The sequence below is a fragment of the Choloepus didactylus genome, chromosome 9, assembly GCF_015220235.1.
Source record: "Choloepus didactylus isolate mChoDid1 chromosome 9, mChoDid1.pri, whole genome shotgun sequence".
NCBI classification, from domain to species: domain Eukaryota; kingdom Metazoa; phylum Chordata; class Mammalia; order Pilosa; family Megalonychidae; genus Choloepus; species Choloepus didactylus.
In genome coordinates this window covers 55,192,736-55,216,615 of record NC_051315.1, presented here as the reverse complement: position 1 = coordinate 55,216,615, position 23,880 = coordinate 55,192,736, and the positions used below count along the sequence as shown (strand labels likewise).

Below are 23,880 nucleotides of genomic sequence, written 5' to 3'. Positions count from 1 at the left end.
ATGCTTATCTGGGAGAGGCCCACATATCTGCGTTCTGTCATTAATTTCATCACTTTCCCCTCAACGCTTGATCTAGTCAACAAGCATATGATACAAGATTTTTATATAATATGTCGGCCATTTATAGAAACACTAGTGTTAAATTTGCAGTCTAAACCAGCAGCTTGTTGCAATGTTAAAGTGTATTGCTGATTTTTATCTGTTTAGGAATAAAACATAGAGATGGTTGACTTCATGTTTTCTGTTTTTTGTTTGTTTTGTTGTTGTTTTTGTTTTGTTTTTCTCTCCTAGAACTTGAAGAGTCCAGACAAAAATGTCCACCTTGGTGGTACAGATTTGCACGTACTTTCTTGATCTGGAATTGCTCTCCATATTGGATAAAATTCAAAAAGCTTATCTATTTTATTGTAATGGATCCTTTTGTAGATCTTGCAATTACAATTTGCATAGTTTTAAACACATTATTTATGGCTATGGAGCATCACCCAATGACTGAAGAATTCAAAAACGTGCTCTATGTGGGAAATTTGGTGAGTCTGTTATGGAGTGTTATATAGCTTCTTTCTTTGGTTGTCATCATTGTCGTTTCATTTTTTTTCTAGTTGGATGGCTCTGCACCTAGGATAATTATCCATATCAAGAATTCACCATATGAATTTGTGCAAAGTCAAATTTCTGGTTTTATGTACTATCTTCAAATAATTTGCATTACTACTAGATCTTAAAAATAATATTATTTCTTTAAGTTTTGCCATCTTGAGAGTTGATAGTGTTTTTTCTGACAGCATGTCTCTTGGGAGCAGTACTTTCAAAATTTGATATTTTCTTATACTGTTTTTAGTTCCATTGGTACTTCCTTCTGGTATGGACCTCACATATTTTTAGAAAAAAATGTGGAAACACTGTTTTGACATAGCAGTGGTGAAGTGTCTGGGCCTTTGGAGTTTTACAGGCCTGGGTTTGAATCCTCATTCTGCCTCTTGCTAAATATATATAACCTTGGATAATTACTTTAATCTCTATGATCTTTTATTTTCTCATTTATAAAAAGAATAAAACTTAATTTATTATGTTGTTGGGAGAATTAAACACTTCATACTTAATTTATTAGCCTGACATATAGTAAGTACTCAACAAATTAAAGCTCTTGTTATTATTATCATCAATAGTGCTCTTTCTATGGAAGAGTGGAAACAACCCTGAAGAACAAGAATATTGAGAAGTCAAGAAGGTTTTACTAGACACAGAAAACACAAGGGCAGGCGAGAAGTTGATGTGTAGGCTTCCAGAGGATATAGGATATGATTAGGAAATTGAATGCCAGAGTGATCTCTTAAATATGCAGTGCTGATCACACTCTACCTTAATGGCCTTATAAATCTTCATAAATCATGAATATATCTGGGTGTCCTTGTGAATAGCTATATAAGATCTTTGTTTTTGTTTGTTTGTTTTGGTTTGGTTTGCCATGGTCCCAAATTACTTGATCTTTGAGGCCAAAGAGTTTATTTCTGGTCTTTTCTCACAAATTGTTTATGAATATTTCCAGTCAGGATGTTTTTACCCCATGTGCTCTTCCTCCCTTTCAGTCCTCTTTGGAAAGAGCAGGATCATCTAGTTTCTAACTGTTGGTGGACATCCAGACCATGAGTATCAGTACCCTCTTGCTGAGTTCACTGCATCATTATGAACTCTAAAAGGATTTTGTGTGTGTTACCTATTACTATAGCCTAAGTCTGGGTTCTCCCTGAGACAGTCTTCTCAAAGCTGCAGTTTTAAAATTGACTCACACAATTATAGACCTAACGTTTTCCCTTTGAACTTCCTTCGGTTAGTTTCTTTGAGTCAGAGTACCCACATGATTCATAAACAAGTCTTTCCACTGTTGTCTTTTACGTGAATCCTTTGATACAAGTGTCATAAATTAATGATGTTTTACAAAGCACTTTTGTGTCAGAGCTTTGGGAATCTTACTTTAGCTGCCACTTTGTCAATTAAATACTTTTTCCTCTTCTGATAAATCTGTGAAGAGTGAGTCAACATGTTCTTTATCTAAGAGTAGTCAGACCAGATAAAAGACTAGATCAAAAGTTCAGTTATCAATTCATGTTTCCTTTTTTATCTTCTTCCAGGATGACTTGCTGACCCACATTTATATTATTATTATTTTTTTTTTTTGCAAAGAGTGACTATGTTAATTGCCAAGGATTTTTATTTATCTGGAATTCAATGTGCTCTTCTAAAATGCTACCTAATGATGATGAGAGCTGACAGGATTGTTAGAGCTTTTTAAACATTTCAAAGTTTGTATGACAGCTATGGGAATAGTGATATCTAGTTTGTGGGATTAAACAAAATAATATATATGTTCATAAATTGTCTAGCACATTGTCTGAACCATGTTAAATGCTACACAGATAGCCATTGTTATCATGTGGGTCCCATGCCTTCTAATAATACCAGAAAAACTTTCATTTCTCACTTAGGTATTTACTGGGATCTTTGCAGCTGAAATGGTTTTAAAACTAATTGCCATGGATCCATATGAGTATTTCCAAGTAGGCTGGAATATTTTTGACAGCCTTATTGTGACTTTAAGCTTAGTGGAGCTTTTTCTAGCAAATGTGGAGGGATTGTCAGTTCTGCGATCATTCAGACTGGTAAATATAGACCAACCTTACCATTATATTCTATATGTAAGAGGGTGTTTCTTCAGCTTTGCATTTTTATTGTTTAAAAGTTTGGGGAGTTTTGAATTAAAAGGCAAGGTGAAGTATTTATATCTTAAAAAATAAAGTTCATCCGTTAACAAATGCACTTAAAGAGCTCAAATAGCATGCATATTTTAGATTTAAGATCTTGAAGACATGTTCAATTCTAATTTGAAGCATATGCTAGTATGATAGAAATGGGTAAAGAAAATATTTCTTTTCTGAGTAGGGTAACAATTTATTTCATATTAAGAAGTTTACAGTTTAGAATTTCAACCATTATAATAATATCTTAACTTTATGGGTTTGATAACTAAGGAACAAATCATTGTCCCCCAAACAATTGTTGTTTGACATCAAAAACATTTTTAAATGAATTTCAATGACTTGTAAATGCATTTTTCTCTAACATGTTGGGCTTTATCCCACTGCCAAAATGGAAAATTTTATAAAAGTATTAGAAAATAGAATTAAGGTTAAATTGTTAATTTTAAAAGAATTAATATTTAGAGCCCTAAGAGGCCTCTATAGCAATCCTGAACTAAAATTACACACTTCCTTCCAAAATATGTCTGGTAATTATGTTGTAGCAGGTATAACAAGGTAACAGGAATATTGACAATAGATGAAAATGAAAAATTGAATTTAGGTAGGTAATAATAAAATTATAAGAGTTAAAGTCTTCTTTAAAATTGAGAACAAAAAATCAAGATTGGAAACATTGAAAACTTCTTCATAATACAGAATATTACTTTACATCTACTTTTTAGCTCCGGGTGTTCAAGCTGGCAAAATCCTGGCCCACACTGAATATGCTGATAAAGATCATTGGTAACTCAGTGGGGGCTCTGGGTAACCTCACCTTGGTGTTGGCAATCATTGTCTTCATTTTTGCGGTGGTCGGCATGCAGCTCTTTGGGAAGAGCTACAAAGAATGTGTCTGCAAAATATCCAATGATTGTGAACTCCCCCGCTGGCACATGCACGACTTCTTCCACTCCTTCCTGATTGTGTTCCGTGTGCTGTGTGGAGAGTGGATAGAGACCATGTGGGACTGTATGGAAGTCGCTGGTCAAGCCATGTGCCTTATTGTTTTCATGATGGTCATGGTCATCGGAAACCTAGTGGTATGTAATCAGATGTTCAAACATTTGAATTTCTTTATGGGAAATTGTTATATAATGATATAATCTGTTATTTTTATGATTTTAAGTTTAACTGGATCTAAAACTATTAATTATAATAGTATGTTGATAATTTTAATAAAGAGAAGAACAGAGAAGAAAACAAAATTACTCTCAGCCATATGGAAAGTAAGGGTGGTTCCCTAGGCTCTCACCAAATAATTCATTCAATACTTTTACCACCTTCTGTGTGTGTTTAGGTATTTTAGGATGATGGAAACAATCCCTGATATAATCCGTGTCTTCAAGACAGAGGAAAATGTTACACAAATATTATTAGACACAAATATTATTAGACAAAGAAGTAGTAAGTGCTAGCAGTGAGGTAAAAGTAAAATGCTGTTGGCCTACAGAAGAGAGAAGTTCTAGATTGTGACTCAAGGAAAGCTTTTGAAGTGAGTGTTCGAAGAATACATTAATATAATGTTAGAACATGAACACTAATGTGAGAGTAATGTCTTTGAAAGAATATAGACTTATGGATAAAAATAGATGGGCTATATTTGATGAGTGTTTAATCCATATCGGACATTCATTAATTATGTTAGTGATAATAAAGGATGTATAATTCACACAGTTGACAACCAACTCTTAAATAATGAAGACACTACCAATAACATAGAATTAGAATCTGAGAAGAAAGAAACAAAATTATGTTTCTGACACAGCCCTCTGCATATTAGAGTTAAAAGCTGAATAGATCTCCAGTTGTTTTTTTATCTTTATCTTTTAATTCTTTAGGTCATTTGGCTACAGATTGATTTAAATGGTAAATAAGTATACATTTTAGAGAGCAATTTAGGAAAATAGAAGATTTTAGTCAGTTCAGGTTTTCACCAGCAATTCACTGATTAATGACCATTAATCAGAATGAGATTTTGAATCAAATATACATTTTATTAAGATTTATTTTCTGGCCTGATATGATAATGGATAGGTGATACAGAATGGACTTCATTTTCATTTGTGATATCTGCTAGATGACAATATTAGAGTTCTGTTTTGATTTTGGAAAAAATGAAAGTTATGGTATCTAGGCCCAATGAAGAAGTGATCCTGCCAAAGCATATTATTAAAAAGGAAGTCTATTACTATTTGGATTGATTAGGGAGACTAAGGCAGTAAAAAGTGCCTTTGGGTTCCCATTAGCATTCCTTTTACAGCACACACATACTGTAATACATATATATCATTGTCCTAGTTTGCTAATGCTGCAGAATGCAAAACACCAGAGATGGATAGGCTTTTATAAAATGGGGGTTTATTTCGCTACACAGTTACAGTCTTAAGGCCACAAAGCGTCCAAGCAATCAGGTACCTTCACCAGAGGATGGCCAATGGCGTCCGGAAAACTTCTACTAGCTAGGAAGGCAGCTGGCGTCTGCTCCAAAGCTCCGGCCTCAAAATGGCTTTCTCCCAGGACGTTCCTCTCCAGCAAGCTTGCTCCTCTTCAAAACATCACTCCCAGCTGCACTCCCTTTCCTACCCCCCCCCCAGTCAGCTCATTTATATAGCTCCACTGATAAAGGTCCACCCTGAATGGGTGGGGCCACGCCTCCATGGGAACATCTCATCAGAATCATTGCCCACAGCTGGGTGGGGCACATTCCAGGCAAATCCAACCATCACCAAAACGCCTGCCCCACACAAGACCACAAAGATAATGGCATTTGGGGGACACAATACACTCAAACCGGCACATTCCACCCCCTGGACCCCAAAATGACATTATCTTTCCAAATACAAAATATATTCATTCCATCACAATATCACAAAAACTTAAATCATTTCAGTAACAAAAGTTAAGTACAAAATCCCATCAAAATCAATTTAGGCGTGGTCAGTCCTAAGGCATAATTCCCCTCTAGCTGTGGATCTGTGAACTTAGAACAAGTTATGTGCTTCCAATATACAAAGGAGGAACATTCATAGGATAAACATTTCCATTGCCATAAGGAGAAACAGTAAGGAAAACAGGGTTAACAGGAGTAAAACAGTTCCTAAAACCCACAGGACAAACTCCATTAGATTTCAAAGTCTGAGAGTCATTTACAGAACAACGTTGCATCCTTGGGGCTTGAGAGAGCGGGAGTCTAACCCTTCCTAAGGGCCTTTGTGGCAGCCCTTTTCTCTCCAAACACTTAGGTGAGTGCTCCAACATTTCCACACATTGGGGAGACCACCTTCTCGGCCCCACCCTCCTCAAACCTCAGGGCAGCTCCCGGATTCCCTTCCATCTCCGGGGCACACGCTCAACCCCTTCAGAACAGTGGGGTGGCAGCCAGGCTCTCCCCAATTCCCTGGGAATGTGCTCCACCCTCTTTGGGACCTCGGGTGGCAGAACTCTTCCAGAGCATCGAGGCGGAAGGACCGCCCTCGACCTCCAGGGCAAACTCACCCCTTCCATGCATGTGGGCTGCTCCGCTCTCCCAGCCCGAGACCTCCTGGCTCCAGACCTCAACCTCCATGGCTCTGTCTTTGAAGAGATTTTTCCTTTAATTTTTCCCTTGTCTGTCTCCTCCAGTCCAGACCGGCAATGGCTCCGTCTATAAAGATCTCGCAAAAATTCTGCTGGCTTTGCATGAAGCACGCAGGGGTCAAAGCCATCAGACAATAGGACTTTCCACAAATCCTTTCTGCTTAACTCCTTTTCCAATCTTGGCTTGTACTGAAATGGCGGCTGGGTTCCATGTTTGGTTCCATCCTCACGTTGGGCTGTAGCTTCTGGGATTCCACCCCCTGGAAGCCTGTAATTTTCCAAGCCATCAACTTCTGGTTTCTTTGAACCCAAGAGTTCAGTTCTAAGTTTATCTCTCTCTGCTCGCATTTTACTGTAAGCTGCAAGAAGAAGCCAGGATACGTCCTCCACACGTAGTCTGGAGATCTCCTCAGCTAAGTACTCCAGGTTGTTGTTTTCAAACTCTTCCTTCCATCCAACACCAGGACTGAATTTTGCCAAATTCTCTGCCACTTTAAAACAAGGATCACCTTTCTTCCAGTTTGCAAAAACACATTCATCATTTCTGCTCAAGTCCTCATCAGAAGTATCTTTAGAGTCCATATTTCCACAAACAGTCTCTTTAAAGCAGTTTTGGCCTTTTCTATCAAGCTCCTCACAACTCTTCCAGAAACTCCCCCTTATCCATTTAAAAAGCCGTTCCAACATGTTTGGTATTTGCAAAGTCAGCAGCAAAAGCACCCCACTTCTCTGGTACCAAAATCTGTCCTAGTTTGCTAATGCTGCAGAATGCAAAACACCAGAGATGGATAGGCTTTTTTAAAATGGGGGTTTATTTCGCTACACAGTTACAGTCTTAAGGCCACAAAGCGTCCAAGCAATCAGGTACCTTCACCGGAGGATGGCCAATGGCATCCGGAAAACTTCTACTAGCTAGGAAGGCAGCTGGCGTCTGCTCCAAAGCTCCGGCCTCAAAATGGCTTTCTCCCAGGACGTTCCTCTCCAGCAAGCTTGCTCCTCTTCAAAACATCACTCCCAGCTGCACTCCCTTTCCTCCCCCCGAGTCAGCTCATTTATATAGCTCCACTGATAAAGGCCCACCCTGAATGGGTGGGGTCACACCTCCATGGGAACATCTCATCAGAATCATTGCCCACAGCTGGGTGGGGCACATTCCACGCAAATCCAACCATCACCAAAACACCTGCCCCACACAAGACCACAAAGATAATGGCATTTGGGGGACACAATACACTCTAAACCGGCACAATCATAGTGAAACTTATTTTCTCATTGACAATAAAAACCAAAATGAAAATAAATGACTTCATAATTCCTTAGTGATTAATCAGAATTGCTTTTTATGATTTCCCACTTCCTCCTCATCCAGAATTTTTGTCTCAAATCAGATTTATTGACATATTGACCTGTTCTTTTCTACTTATCTCTCTGAGAAATCACATTAGGAATGGTCAAAATCAGTGGTGTGTGTCCCTTCTCAGTTAGGTCTAATTCTGATTCTTTTAATATGAGGTAGATATTTTTGGACACAGAGAGACTTACATCAAAAGATTAATTCCATTACCTTTTTGTTTCTTACATAAAACAATGCTTAAACATGATTTACATGCTTTCAACACTCTGCTGGTGAGAATTTTTCTTTACAATGTTGAATTCATCTGGATCTCTGTCTTAGAGAGGAAAAATAGAAATGATTTTGCTCACAACCAGGGGTTTGCTTCAAGGATGAGAGTTGTCCTGAATTCTTTTGTAACCTCTTCCAGGGTCAAAATGATTGACAACGAAGCCTCCCAATCCTAAGGCCATTACTTCACTTGAATCCAGTTAAATGGGCAGATTCTTTTCTGTGATTTAAAAGCCACATTAAGTAGCAAGTTGGCACAATTCTTGGACAGAACATTTTATTACAGGAACTCTACAAGTATTACATGTTCCACTTGTTGCAACAAGTGACACATTCTGGGAAAAGTGAACAGAGATCTTTTTCTTAGTGGCTTCAGCATAATAGATAAGAGTTACAATTTTTCTTGTTCTACTTGTTTCTCACAGGTAATAAATAATAACTGTAGGAAAAGGTTAGGAGGGCTTTTTAGTGCCAACAAAGGGAATCTGATCAAGGCACTCCTGCTATGAAAATGAACTTTGAAATGACAAAATGATAACGGTGAGGGACTGATCTCTTTGCCCCATGGTAATCCTTCATGGATACGCTGACCCTCTTTTCCGCAGAATATACAGGAGTTAGTATATGGGGAGAATGTTGGAAAGTCAACCCTCTCCTTACCACTGTCACATAATCTTATCTATGTATGAAGAAGTGCAGAGATTTTCATTGCTGGTAGGATTTTGGCTATATGTTAGAAAAATGTGCTTATTTTTCTTTTTTATTTTCTCTGTCCCTTTTTCTCACATCCCATCCTCACCCTGATATAGGTCCTGAACCTATTTCTGGCTTTATTATTGAGCTCATTTAGTTCAGACAATCTTACAGCCATTGAGGAAGACACTGATGCAAACAACCTCCAGATCGCAGTGGCCAGAATTAAGAAGGGAATAAATTATGTGAAACAGAACTTACGTGAATTAATTCTAAAAGCATTTTTCAAAAAGCCAAAGATTTCCAAGGAAATAAGACGAGCAGAAGATCTAAATAATAAGAAGGAAAACTTTATCTCTAACCGTACACTTGCTGAAATGAAAAAAGATCACAGTTTCCACAAGGAAAAAGATAAAACCAGCGGTTTTGGAAGCAGCATGGACAGATACATGATGGAAGAAAATGATTATCAATCATTTATTCATAATCCCAGCCTCACAGTGACGGTGCCAATTGCACCTGGGGAATCTGATTTGGAAAATATGAATACCGAGGAACTTAGCAGTGACTCAGATAGTGACTACAGCAAAGAGGTAAGAATGCTTTATACACATTGTGTTTCGTATTATGTATTAGTATGAACAGAATCAAAATTTAAGATTTTCTGTTGTGATAAGTTCTTTCTAATACTGCATACATATGGGTAGTTTTTGTTTGTTTCTTTTTTAATATGTGAGTTTACACAACAGAATGTTGACCTGGCAAAGTTTTACTTACTGGTTCTTAATAATTGGATTAATCTTCTTATTTAGCCAAATTCAAAGGCAGTTGGTTGTCTTTGTGTCCTTCCTTTCTTCACCCCTTTTTGTTGTCAGTTGCAAAGTCATAAACAGTGTCCACAGTGTCTATTGAATCTGCCTCTCTTCTTCATCATCTTTGCATGGGCACTCTGCTTCTCACCTAAACCGTTTCAAGTGCAGTCCCAACTTGCTCCTCTGCTTCCATTTTCCATCTACTCTAGTCCACTCATTTGATTAATTTCCCACAGGTTCAATCTTAGTCTTGTCATACCCCTGCTATGATGTATCTGTGAGTGGTCCCAAAATTTCCTGACTTATGGACTGTACATAAAGCATTCACACTGTGGCTCAACTACCTTGGACCAACCACTTCTCCTAGTACTCCCTTGTATGTCCTACTCCTGTGCCAAACTGATTTCCTTCTGGGATACAGTCTATATCTGTATGATTTTGCTTGGGATTTCCTTCTCCAGTTAAAATTCTATAAACATCCTTCAAGACATAGCACTCAACTTCCTCATCCCTAAAATTATTAGCATGTAAACCATAGGGGTTGGATAAGGATTGAGTGAATTAAAACATGTAAAATGCTTTGGACAGTATTCAAAGTGCTCAAAAGAGTTAGCCATTACATCCTTCCTAATTTCTTCCTGAATAGACATGCTCTCTCCTCAGTCTGAACCCAACACAATTTTATGCCTCTTTCTTGATTTATTTTTATCTTTGTATTTTAATTATTTGTGAAATTATCGTATGCATCAAATTATACTATAAACTCATGGAGAAAAGGAACATTTGTGTATCCTTCCTCTCCCCCATTATCATTGGCATACTTTTTGAATGACTCAAACTATGTTTTGAACTGTATTTTTATCAATATGAGATATAATAACCATAAGTGACTTTAATGATGAATTTTATTTATGGCATCTCTTTAAAGTTTCAAGATAGCATTTTACAGTAATTTTCCATTCCTGAGGCCACGTGTTTGAAAGTATTTGACAAGTGTCTATCAACTACCTCCTGTCTACTTTACTCTATATTATGACCTGCACTCCTTGAATTTATAGTGGATTTTGGAAATAATGATTAGTACAAATGGAATAATCATGACCAACCTGCACTCATATATGTATAATATATGTAGTATTTTATATGTTATACAATATATAAATAATGTCTACATTATGTGTTATAAATATAATGTATATATAATTATTCATTTATGTAGAAAATATTATAAATGCTATAGAGTTCAAAGGAAGGCAAAAGCATTGTAGACCAATGCAGGATTCATTCAATTGAACAGAAGGGAATGAAAGTATGGGTGGGTGGGATTTGAATACATGAAAAGGAGTATAAAGGCATTCCAAGCTAAAGCCTTATTATTCAACCTAAAGGTAACATTAATCTTTTCAGCAATAGTTATGGTCTTACATTAACATGTTTGGACTCTCTAGGTTCCAACACCCAATCTTTTCCTTCTTGAAACACCCAGATGGTGTCTAGCCTTCTTGCTTTTGTTGTTAGTTTTCTCTTTCCTAGTGGAATTTTGTGGTGCTGGTTCTTTGTTGGAACTGTTTTCAGTGAAATCTATGCCAGTGAATAACTAGTCATTTGCATCCTTTGTTTCCATAATAATTTTTTATTAGAGTTATTGTATAGTTTCAATATTCCCTTTCTATAGTGATTTGCCACTTTAAATCCAAAACAACACAAGTAAATATTGTTGAATAAAATGAAAATGTTTTATTCTGCACACATCTCTTGACATGTCCACCTCTCTCTAGGAAAAGTTGACAACCTCTCCTTCCTTTTACACTCTTTTTGTGCCCTGCAAACACTTTCTTCAGAAACTCTGCAATGCTTCATTGCATTTAGTAGCTAACACATGGTCTCCCCCAACTAGATTGTAAGCTCCCTAGGATGGGAGACATTTTGTGTATCTTCATATGACCAGTGCCTAACACAGTACCAGGTACATAGAAAAATCTCGATACTTCTGTATGGAGTGAATAAATGATTAAATAAATTATGAATATATGTCTCTAAGTAGCCAAAGAAATTGTTTCCAAGATGGTAAAGGAATAAAATACTTTATTTGTATATATTTTTTAAACTTTACTTAGAAGTAATACTCCCCCAAATTCAAAAAGTATGATTGTTTCAGCTTAAAGGCAGAAAATCAGATTCTACATACCTGTTTAGAGGATCAGAAATCTGACTTCAGTTTCATATTTGTTACTCATTTTTATACTAACAAGGTTAGAGTTGTAAAACTCCAGTTTGCCCAATAGACTGAATAAGCCTGGGATTCTAGGTGTCACAGCACTGCAGTGGCTAGACAGTCTGCCAAAGGCTTCTGAAGTTACTTCTTGACCTTTATAGGAACATTTAGGGGAACTGTTTCTTACCTGTTTGTTTTGCCATTGTCCATGGGGTTCAAAGCTTATGGCTGACCTTGCATGGTTCTCCTTAGCTGCTGACAAAAGCCTCATTCTTAAGAAATGTATTGAATTGTAACATTTGAAAGGGAATAATGCAGATCTTTCCATGTATTACCTCAGTTTCTGAGAAAGCAGTTTCAGAAAGCAGAAGTGACTTTGTCCACAGTTATGAAGCTGGTTCAAGGCAGCCATGACAAGACTCTCAATCTTGTGATTCATAGCTCAGTCCTCTTTCCATGTCACTTTCCCTGCTGTTGTCCATTTGAGGGATGAAACATGCGTTCCTAATGGGGCTTCATAACCAGTTTGTCTCTCCTGGAGTACAGAGCCTTGCTTCTGACAAGTTTACATACTCTGTGGCATCCAGAAGAGGGTTGTGATTTCACGGTGGCCAGCTGTCTTTTATAATTACTTAGTGACTTAGTCTGTAAAGTATTTGGTAACAGAAATAGATTCTTTGAGCCATCCATAAAGTTACCCTGACATCTACCCCATGAACCCTTCCTAAAAAGCACAAAATTTAGTGCTTAACCCTTTGATGTTAACATTCTAATATTCTTGGTTATCATTAGTTTCTTTCTCACATTATGATCATATCTGCATGAGAAGAGTGTGCATTATTTTTCTGTTCCATTTCTGAGGTCTACACAATCTAATGTACGAGACCTTGGGGCTACCTCATAGGTCGTTAGAAGGAACACACAAGTTAATCTCCCTCACTCATTTAGCATGTATTTGAGTTGGTAAGCCCTCCAAAAATAGTAGCTGCTGCTTTTATTACTGAATTTATCATCATCATTATTATCTAAGAGTTCAGGTTCTTACTTAGCACCACTAACTTAAAATTATGGACTTTGAGAGTTTGCTCTTCTGTTATGAAATTTCCCATGGCACATCCCAAAGTGTGTTATCTTGAATATTCACTATATACTAGAATTGAGAAATTAGGAAGGTGTAACATCTGTAAGGAGTTTGTTATATAACTTAGAGGTTGTTAAGCTGTAGCCAACTGTGAAGACCTGTCATTCTAGGGTCTCTCTAGCTGCTTGACATTAAAATGTTCCTGGTATAACTTTTCTTTTTCTTTTTCCATTTTGTACTACTAAAAAAATGCAGAGTCTCTTTATCTAAAGTGTCTCTATTATCCTTCCATGCTAATCTCTGCTGTTCTAATTCCTATAATCTTCAGCTGGTACTGTCCATCCAAATTGGGTTCCCAGATTCTTGAACTGCATATCTTCCCTCCTTTGTAACTTTCTTCTTTGTCCACATGAGGGATCCTTTGAAATAGTGATTGCTACTTTCCTGATGAGCGAAAGAGGCAAATCTTGATTACCCAATAGAAAGTAGGTTGTTTAGGTCTTAACCACTACCTTGGGGTATGGCTAAGTTCACAGACTTTCAAGGCAAAATACCTGGTTCAAACCCCAACTCTGACACTTACTAACTCTGTGACCTTGGGCAATTTCAAAAGCCTCTTTGTTTATTGGTTTCCTTATATGTAAAATTGAGTTGTAATAGAGATTAAATGATTTAAGTAACTATTTAGACACGTGCCTGTTGAAAAGTAAGTGCTCAATTCATTATTATTATGGGTATGGAATTGAGTAATCAGGCATACTCTGTAAATAGTCATTTGCTTCAGGTTAAATTTAAGAGAGGTAGCATAATGGAAGTCAGTGGTTCACAGGTTTAGTGTGTGAAAGACACACTTAGAGAGCTTGTTACAAATGCCTGTTCTGGGCCCTATCCTCTGAACCCTCTCTGCCTAAGTCTGGATGCAAGCTCAGAAACCCTGTCGACAGTGTACTGTGTGGTCACTCTAGGGGGTGCAGTTGGCTTGGAAGAGGAACCTAACTTCATCCCTGGCTTGGTTTGATCCAAGTTTCTGAGATACCATTTTCTTTATCTAGCAGTTGGGGATATATGTTCCCTGTTTCCCGGATAGCAATTTACATTTTGAACAGAGGGAAGGGCATCCCTGACCTTTGTCACCTCTTTCTCTCCACCCATCCAACTCCCAAAAACTCCTTTACAGCCCAGTGAGAATAGGATGCTGAGACTTTGCTGTCCTCTTCTGGTATCAGCTGTCAGGTAGGCAGGTTTTGTTTTCCTGGTAGAGAGTTTATATAAATAAAGGAAGTCAAAATGTTTTATAATAAAACATCTTACCTGAAAATGACCAAACAGGTCAGTTGAAATAAAACGTTTAGTAAAATATCTTAAATGGTTCTGAGGAAACAATTGGCAATTAGAATATCGACATTTCCCGGAAGCTACAGCCTGTGTCTAGGAATTAAGAAAGACACGCTATCATCTCAGGTGTAACCATGAAAATAAGACTCCTGACACTGCTTCTCAGAATGTAGGGACTGAACTGATAGCTGCTCTCAGTTCTGCCTGCCCCTGAGGTGCAATGCAGCCATCCACGCACACTAGGCAGATTAGCAGTGAAAAGCTTCCTCATTATGAGCCTCAAGCCAAGCATGAAATGCACCCATTCATTCAATAAATATTTGTTGAGACCTCCAGGCTCTGTGCTAAGAATTGCTTAGGAAAAAAATCCTGGTTTTGTACAGCCACAGTAATTTAATATGACTACCATCTGGCTGAAAGAAATTCTTAAAAGGGTAGTTATTTTTTTTTACTCTTGCCAAGTATCAAAATTGTAAGCACTATAAAACTAAATTTAAAATGAATTTTAAAAAATTCAGAGAGCTATTTCTTAGATTTCAGCCATTGCAGATTTCTCTTTCTCTACTTTAATGATGAAAAAATAGTCAGAAAAAATAGTCACTTTAAAGACTTTTAACGTTGATTTTGGGAGTGTATGTTAAGTTCAGAGGAAAACATTAAATTTATCCATTTTATTTCACAAAATAATTAATAACTTTACAGTCTTACATGATTTTAAAGTAGCATACAGTCTTAAAGCTTACAGAGAAGTTTTTAATCTAATCCCTAAATTCTTCTCTGCCACACTCTTTGAAAAATGTACTTATTTATCAAGATGGACTAAAGCAAATATGCTTGTATTGTATATTTTAGCAGACAGAAACAAGCCATATAGTGAATGGCTTGGTTACCAAACTAAAAGATTGAAGTATGTTTCTTTTTAATTAACAGCAAGAAGATATTTAAGGGTCTTGTTTTATTATATATATGCATATGCAAACTTGTACTTTGAAAGAAAATTTTGTTGGCAGAAAAATGCAGTCCAGCAGGAGAGAAAGCAGAAAGGATGGGAAGCAATTGCAAGTACCCAAGAGATAGCTGATGAGGGCCAAAGCTAAGAGAGTGATGGGGAGAAGGGAATCAATTGCAAGTTAAAAAATAAGGGTTCAGGGTCTGGATATATGTCATGAGTGTTTCACAGGCTTTTGGCTTAGAAGACTGGCTGGGTAGGGATGTTATTAAAACATACAGGGGGAGGAAATAATTTAAGGGTAGCGGAGATACAGAGTTTAATTTGAGAGCATCTTAATTGTGAGCTACTTGCAGGACAACCAAGTGAAGCTGCACAATAGTAGGCATTTGGAAATTTAGATTGAAGGAAAGAAGAAAAATCAGGGTTGCAAATAGGTTGTAGTTGTGCATATTAATTAAGTTAATCATGGGATCACACAGGATGTCAGGCTAATGTCAGGTTTCCTGGAAAACCAAGTCCAAGATAGAAATCTGTGTGTAGAGGTTCACTGGGGAGTGGCTGCTTAAGCAAATATCATGCAATGGGTTGGCTTAAACAATGAGTATATATTAGCTCACAGTTTTGAGGCTAATACAAGTGAGGGAAGCAACAGGATTGGGTAGAAGGAGATGCTGAATTGCTATGCAATTACAGTAGAGGCCTCAGCAGATCCTACAGTCATCTCTGGTAGGGGGATAGCCCTTGGGTGTAGCCCTGAATTGAAACAAGTGGCTGTGTCTCTGTACCCTGCACCAGTCAGACATTGGATCCAGAATATCCCTCCACCCTTCCAGAGGAGGGGTTGTAAATTTGGGTGAGGCAGCTGCCTTCTGCCATGACAGTTCCCAGAGGGATCAGCTGTGAAACTTCCATAGCCCCTGCTCTTGATGAATGGCTTGCCTGAAGGCAGGAACTGGGCAGCACGCCACTGCATCTGCTACACTACTGGAATCGTAGGAAGTAAGAGGACTTTTGACCAACTCCAACACTCGAGAGGTGGGCAGAAAAGAAGAAAGCACTAAAGAGACTGAGGTAAAAATGTACACATTAGCCACTTTCACATACATTATCTAATTTTCCTCCTTACAATTACCCTGGAAAGTAGATATTAGTAATCAGTATTTACAGAAGACTGAGACTCTAAATGAGTAGGAAAAATGCTGGTTAGTAACTAAAGTGTCTGGGGTCTTTTTAAAATGTGAACTCCAAGCTCTAACCACCATACTGTTTGCCATAGAAAGCCAAGAGAGTGGGGAGGAATATAATTTTATGTTATACCCCCGTAATGTTGAAACTCAGGATCAGATTTTCTATTGTAATAGTATTGTACATTTATTGATCCTCCTCAATGCTGATTTATTAGGTTGATTCCTAATGTTTATATTTTGGGTATTTAAATTTGTTTCTTTATTGAATGTTTTTTATTCCAAAAATTATAATTCTTTCTCAAGACTAAGGAACCTTCCCCTTTCCATTTATTCAATATTATATGTTTATTTTATATATTATAGAGCATGTATATACATGTGTGCATACATATATGTATTTGTATAAAATTTATTAAAGTTTTATAGCTATGTCCCTCTATTCATTCATGCAAATTATTAATATATACGGCAAACCTCTCTGGACCAAATTTGGCCCTTCTGGTACTCCCTGGTACAGTCTTCCCTCTGATGACAACCTTGCTGAGGTATCCTTTAGGATCTTGGTAATACTAAGTTGTATCCAGCTCTCTTTGGCTCTCTGATAAAACTGACTTGTAACTAAGAAACATTACTAAAAAGTCCAGATTAATGACTTCAGAGCTTCTGATTTGTCTGCAGACCTATTCATGTTGTCGTAGGAAAACATTGGATTAATTCATGTCACTTCTTCTACACAATATTTTGTTTCCTTCAAGCCTTGTGTTCTCTCAGGGCAATGTGCTAAATAGCTCTGATTTATTATATTATCTTTAACATTAAACCTATATTAACAGGTAGGGAGTATACCTATTGTTACCCTAAAATACACTTCTTCAGGCCCTATTTATCTGAATAAATCTGTTTTACTTAAGTGCATGTGAAGAATTTCCATACATGCAACTGTTTGGTATTATTTTGATGTTTTTGCCCACGTTTAAATTAGGATTCTGTTAGGCTGCATGCAATGAAAATCCAAACACGCCGACCTAACTAGATAGAGTGTTCTGTTTTTCCACATTGAAAGAGGTCCAGAGATCGGCAGTCAACAACAGCATCTGTGTCCCAGGCTCCATCTGTTTCACCACTCGGCCAGTCTTAGCATGTGGCTTTCTTCTTCTTTCTTCAAACTTGTGTTCAGAGATGGCTCTTCTACCTGTAGACTCATATAAAAGTCCCAGCAGGAAAGAGAAGTAAATGGAAAGAGGCAGAAATGGTACCTGCCACATATGCTTTAGGAAGGCCAAAACTTCCCCAGAAATCCTTAGCAGGATTTTGCTTATGTTTTTATGGAAGAACTCTTTGATACGGCCATCCCTAATCTAACCACATGGAAGCTTGGCAGAGACAGGAAACCTATCCAGGCTTATTGTCACCCTGGATAAAACTGGACTCTGTTAATAAGATACACTGGAAGGCATTAATAGTGTCCAACATACACCTCCAATGTGGCGGTGGCGGCGGTGGTGGTGGTGATGATTCCTTCTTGAAAATGTCCAAAGAATTGAAAGAAGGTTGTTTTTTTGTTTGTTTGTTTTACTTTTAATTTTGGAATACTTGTGCACTTACAGGACAGTTACAAAAATAATACAAACTCCAGATAGAGAACTCCAACATACACCTATCACCCCAGATACTCACATCTATCCACTAGTTTTAATATATTGCCACTTTTGCCATATCATTCTATCTATCCATCAATCAATCAATCCATCTGTATGTCTATCCATCCAACCTTCTGTCTGTCTGTCTATCAGTCAAATTTCTAAACACTTGAGTGTAGGTTGTACACATCATGCTCATTGAACACTTAATACTGCCACATACATTCCAGTCGGAGGAGCAGAAAGAAGAAAGAATGAAGAAAAGGGAACAGAACCTGTGGGACACTGTCAAGTACACAAATATATGCATTGTGTGGATCCCAGAAGGAAAAATATTGGGCTCTACAAATATTGGGCCCCAAAAAGGCCGTACTAGGCCCCATCCCAGTCAGGAAGACAGAATGAGATACATCAGTGCTCTGTCCCCGCAGAAGCTTTGAACAACCAGCAGGGACTGCCAGAAACCTGTTTCTAAAAATAGTTAAGGGAGTGAAGTAACAGGATGAGCGCCAAATCAAGAAAAAGGCTACTTAAAAGCAGTAGGAAGCAACCCAAATGTCCATCAACCAATGAATGGATAAACACAATACATGCAATGGAATATTATATAACCATATAAAGGAATGAATTCCTGATACATGCAAAAACATGGACTAACCTTGAAGTCATCATGTTGAATGAAATAAGCCAGAAGCAAAAGGAGAAATATTGTATGATCTCACTGATTTGAAATAATTCAAATAAGCACACTCATAGAGTCAGAAAGTAGAACATAGGTTACCAGGGGTGGGACAGGGAATGGGAAGTTAAGGCTTAAAATATACAGGGTTCCTATTTGGAGTGATGGGAATGTTTCAGTAGTGGATGATGGTGATGGTAGCAGCACATTGTGAATGTAAATTACAGCACTGGAATATATATCTGAGTATGATTAAAAGGAGAAATGTTAGATTGTATATATAGTAACAGTTAAAATTTGAAAGAAACAAAAACTATGGAACTACACTACACAAACAGTAAACCTGAAATTAAACCATGGACTTCAGTTAATACTACAACTATAAAAATGTGTTATCATCAATTGTAACAAATATACCACACCAATGCAAGGTGTTAATAATACGGTGGTAAATAGGGATTCTGTATCTTATGCAGGATTGTAGGGCCCTTGCTTCCTGCTCCCCCCCACCACCACCAGCTCAGGGCAGAGTCAGTCTGCACTCCCAGTACAGATTACTCTGGTTCCAGAGGGAGCAGAGTAATCCTCATGCATATATGGAAACATGTGTGTCTGGCCCAGTCTGCCTAGTGGCCTGAGGGAGTCTCTGTACCAGAACTTGCCCTGTATATAGAAGGCAGCTCACTGAGCTCAAATGCTGTGAGGAGAGCAGCCAAGTCAGGCTGCCTAGAGCCAGGGATTGCTGGCTGTAGGATATACAGTGCAGCACCTGGGAGCATAAGGAAACTATTTCCTAGAGAAGAGGCACCATGCCTTTCTTATAAATATGGGAACTCCTATGGCCAAAGGCCATGCCAGAGACAAAAAGCATTTGCTGGAAGGATCAGGCAGACCCCTATGCTTGGCCTGGAGCTTTTCTCCAGATTCTTTGTATGTATAAGCCCTGAAAGAGAGCATTCCCACAGGTCAATCTTTGAAGACTGGGAAAGGTGCTTTCGTGTTTTTTTGTTGTTTTTCTTTGGTAACTCCTGGCATTCAAGGAAAGCTGGGTCATAACACTAGCTGTTTATAAGGTTAAGAAACAGATGCCTCAGAGTCCAAGTTCCAGCAACAACATACTAAAAAATCAAAAATGTCTAAGTTTTGACAAAATATTACAAAACATACAAAGAAATAGGAGGTCAAGGAGAATGGAGAAGATTAAAACATTAGAAACCATCAGTGAAGAAGATCAGACCTGGGGTATACCAGGCAAAGATTTTTTTTAAAAGGTCCTAATTATGTTCAAAATCTCAAGGAAAATATAGACAAAGAAGTAAAGAAAATCAGGAAAATGATAGATGAGCACAGAAAGAATATCAATAGAGAGCTGGAAATTATGAAAAGGCACCAAACAGAGCTGAAGACCGCAGTAACAGAAATTGAAAATTCCCTACAGAGGTTCAACAGCAGATTGGAGCTGGCAAAGGAAGGAATCAGTGAACTTGAGATGAGACTATTGAAATCACCAAGTGTGAGGAACAGAAAGAAGAAAGAAAGAATAAGAGTGAACAGAGTCTTGGTGTGCCAGTTTGTATATATTATATCCCCCAGAAAATGCCATGTTCTTTAATGCAGTCTTGTGGGGGCTGACATATTAGTGCTGATTAGGTTGGAAACTTTTGAGTGTTTCCATGAAGATGTGACTCAATCAACTGTGGGCAAGACATTTGATTGGATAATTTCCATGGAGGTGTTACCCCACCCATTCAGGGTGGGTCTTAATTAAATCACTGGAGCCATATAAAAGAGCTGACAAACAGAAGGAACTTAGTGCTGCAGCTGAGACAGACATTTTGAAGATGGCCATTAAAAGCTGACACTGATATTTTGTAGAATGCCATTTTGAAACTCAACCTAGGGGCAAGCAGATGCCAGCCACGTGCCTTCCCAGCTAACAGAGGATTTCCAGACACCATTGGCCTTCCTTCTGCGAAGGTATACTTGTGCTGATGTCTTAATTTGGACATTTTCATGGCCTTCAGACTGTAGCTTTGTAGCCAAATAAACCCCCTTTATAAAAGCTAATCTATTTCTGGTATTTTTCATAATGGCATCATTAGCAAACCGGAACACTTGGGAACTTGTGGGACACCATCAAGTTCACCAGTAATGCATTTTGTGAGAACCAGGAGGAGAAGAAAGAGAGAAAAGGGCAGAGGGAATATTCAAGGAAATAATGGCTGAAACCTTCCCAAATGTAACAAAAGGCATGAATATGCATGTTCGAGTCACTCAACAAATGATAAACAAGATAAACCCAAATAGATCCACGGAACACCATGTTATAATCAAACTGTCAATGCCAAAGATGAAGTAAGAATTCTTCGTCTTACAAGAAGCAATGTGTCACTTACAAGGGAGCCTCAATAAGATTAAGTGCCGATTGCTCATCAGCAACCAACCGTGAATTCTGGATCCAGCAAAACAGCCTTTCAGAAATGAAGGAGAGATTAAGACATTCCAAGATAAACGAAAGCTGAGAGAGTTCGTCACCACTTGACTGGCCCTACAGGAAATACTAATGGGAGTCTAGAGATTGAAAGGAAAGGGCACTTGACAATTGACTGTAGCTATATGAAGAAATAAAGATCCCCAGTAAAGATAATGACATGGGTAAATATAAATACCAGTACTATTGTATTTTTAATTTGTAACTCCACTTTTACTTGTTATAGGATCTAAAAGGAAAATGCGTAAAATGTAATGATAAATCAATGTTTTTGGACTCATAATGTATAAATGTGTAATTTGTGGCTAGAACAACATAAAGGTAAAGGGACAGAGAGGTATACAGGAACATAGTTCATATATGCTGTTCAAGTTGTGTTGGTGTCGATGTGCACAAGATTGTTATAGAGTTAGGATGTTAAATTTAAGCCATGGTTACCACAAAGAAAATATCAGAGAGTATGTATACTTATTGAGATAGAAAGTACAACATAGGTTACCAGGGGTGGGGAGCAGGGACAGTGAGGAGTTAATGCAAAATGTGTGTAGAGTTTCTGTTGGGGTGAATGGAAAGTGATAGTAATGGCTGGTGGTGAGGGTACAGTAATGTCATGAATGTGAATAATTCCACTGAATGGTATGCTTGCAGGGATCGGGATTGGAAGCTTTATGTTGTATATATGTTTCCACGATTAAAAAAAAAAAAAGGAAAGAATGAGAAACTAAAGAGTTAATGGAAATCAAATACAATACTTGACTGGATGGGATCTAAAAAGGAGGAGAAAAGTCTTAAAGGGCATTACTTGGACATAAGAAAAACTTGGAATATTGAATGTAAACTTCATATCAGCATTCAATTTCTTGAACTTAATAACTACAATCAAGGTGATTACATCAGTGAATATCCTTATTCGTAGGAAATATACATGGAAGTATTATATGTTCAGGGAGTATGATGTTTTAACCTGTTCTCAAATATTCAGGGGAAGGCTGGTGGGAAGCTGGAGGGAGAATGATATGATAAAGGTAGCAAAATGTTACAACTGGTGGCTCTGGATATCTGGGTGGGGGGTGGGTGGAGAGATATGTTGCAGTTCCTTGTATGGGGTTTGTATTATTTTTGCAACTGTCCTTTAAGTTTGAACTTATTTCAAAATAGAAAGCTTAGAAAGAAAAAAAAAAGCCACACTAAAACTTCATTCACTTCAAAGTTAAGTAGTAAGCAATCCTTGATTGCCATTGAGAAGTTTACAATCTAACAGTTTGCACCTAAGAAAGATGTATAAACAATTTAAACACAAACCAGAGCAGGGAACATTCCACATCAGAATAGTAAACCAATCCATTGGGGGTGCATGGAGTAAGGTTGAGGGGACATAAAAGGAGGTGGCACTTGAGTCGGCTCCTAGAGGATGTAGATAATTTTGTTGGGTGATACCGTGGAGAAGGAAACCCCAGGGAAAGGAATAGTCATTCACATTGTTCACCTGATTCACTCATTCATTTATTCATCCACCCATTATTCCATTCAGCATTCAGTTTTGAAAACCGTCGTCTTTGGCTTAAATGTGTTTGCTTGTTAGGCACTGCATTCTTTTGATTTTGTAAAAAGTTGTTTAAATATTTTCAGACATCAAGGTTAAATATTTTATCTTTTTACAATATTGTGGTTTCAATTACACTGTTAGGTCTATCTCTCTTTAGATGTTTTATCAAAGGTTTTTCTTCAAAGTGGTGACTGCCTTCACCAAGAAGGCAAGTCAGATTTTTGCTTTTCATTGCATCTTAGAAGATATAATAAGCATTTCCAGCAATGTTTTTGACTTGGCAACACTTAGGTGTTAGTTGCAAGTATGCATTTGAGAGAAGGTGGGATTTGATCCTTCCTTTTATGTATAGAATCTTTTAAAAGAATACACTCATTTAGAATTTTATCCATTTCTTTGTTGCAGGTTGGTTAAACTACCTGAATTTTTTTTTTCACATTTATTGAATGTTCACATGACATAGAAACAAATATTGGTCTGACATATTTATATCAGTGTTTCTTATTCTTTTTAAACACTTTGATAAATTTTTAAATGACACCTTTTGGTAATGCTGTTTGAAATGTCAAAATGAATTAAATATGAAGACTAAAATCAAGGAATGGGAATTTTGGAATATGCCTTTTCAAATTAAACAATGTTTTCCCCACCCCACCCCAGTATTGAGACTCACTTGTTTTAAAGTGTTGTTTGTTATGGAGAGTAAACAGAATCCGAAAAGCAATTGTTTTAGTACCTTATAACATTTAAATTCTGCTCCTAAAAAAACAGAATTATGTAACTGTCAGTAGATTATTTTTAAATGTGTTGAGTGATACTTTGTTTTATTGCTGTGTTTCAAATATGCTTAATGTTGAGAAATTATACAGTGAGCATATAGCATGTACTTTCAGACATATAACTAATTTCAGTTTACAGGTATGTGACTTTAGACACTTTAAATCATAGTTGACTAACTGTTTCATCATGCTGCATTTCTAAACTTCAGAACCTAACCTTCTTACTTCTCACAGGGGTAAAATCAAACTGGATCAATCAAGGACGCAGTTCTGTGCTTTTAACCAGGCAGAGACATGTGTGACCACTTTACACAGGTTACCTAAAAAAAATCATACATATATGATATTTTTTCAGTGTCTTGCATGCTGTTCAGCTATAAAATATTTCTGCCTGACCCATTGCAAGAAAGTAGAAACATACGCAGTTGTTCCATAGATGAATTGACATCACAGCATGTCACTGGGGCAATTC

The 23,880-nt window shown here is 37.4% G+C and overlaps 1 protein-coding gene across 1 annotated transcript in view; it reads left to right on the top strand.

Annotated features, from left to right (window-relative positions):
* Positions 1–23,880, top strand: part of LOC119544227 (sodium channel protein type 9 subunit alpha-like) — a 180,494-nt gene that overhangs the window by 113,605 nt on the left and 43,009 nt on the right. The window contains exons 14-17 of the mRNA XM_037849515.1: positions 292–530; positions 2,487–2,660; positions 3,482–3,838; positions 8,808–9,284. Of these exons, the coding sequence (XP_037705443.1) occupies positions 292–530; positions 2,487–2,660; positions 3,482–3,838; positions 8,808–9,284 (1,247 nt within the window). The remainder of the gene's footprint in view (positions 1–291; positions 531–2,486; positions 2,661–3,481; positions 3,839–8,807; positions 9,285–23,880) is intronic.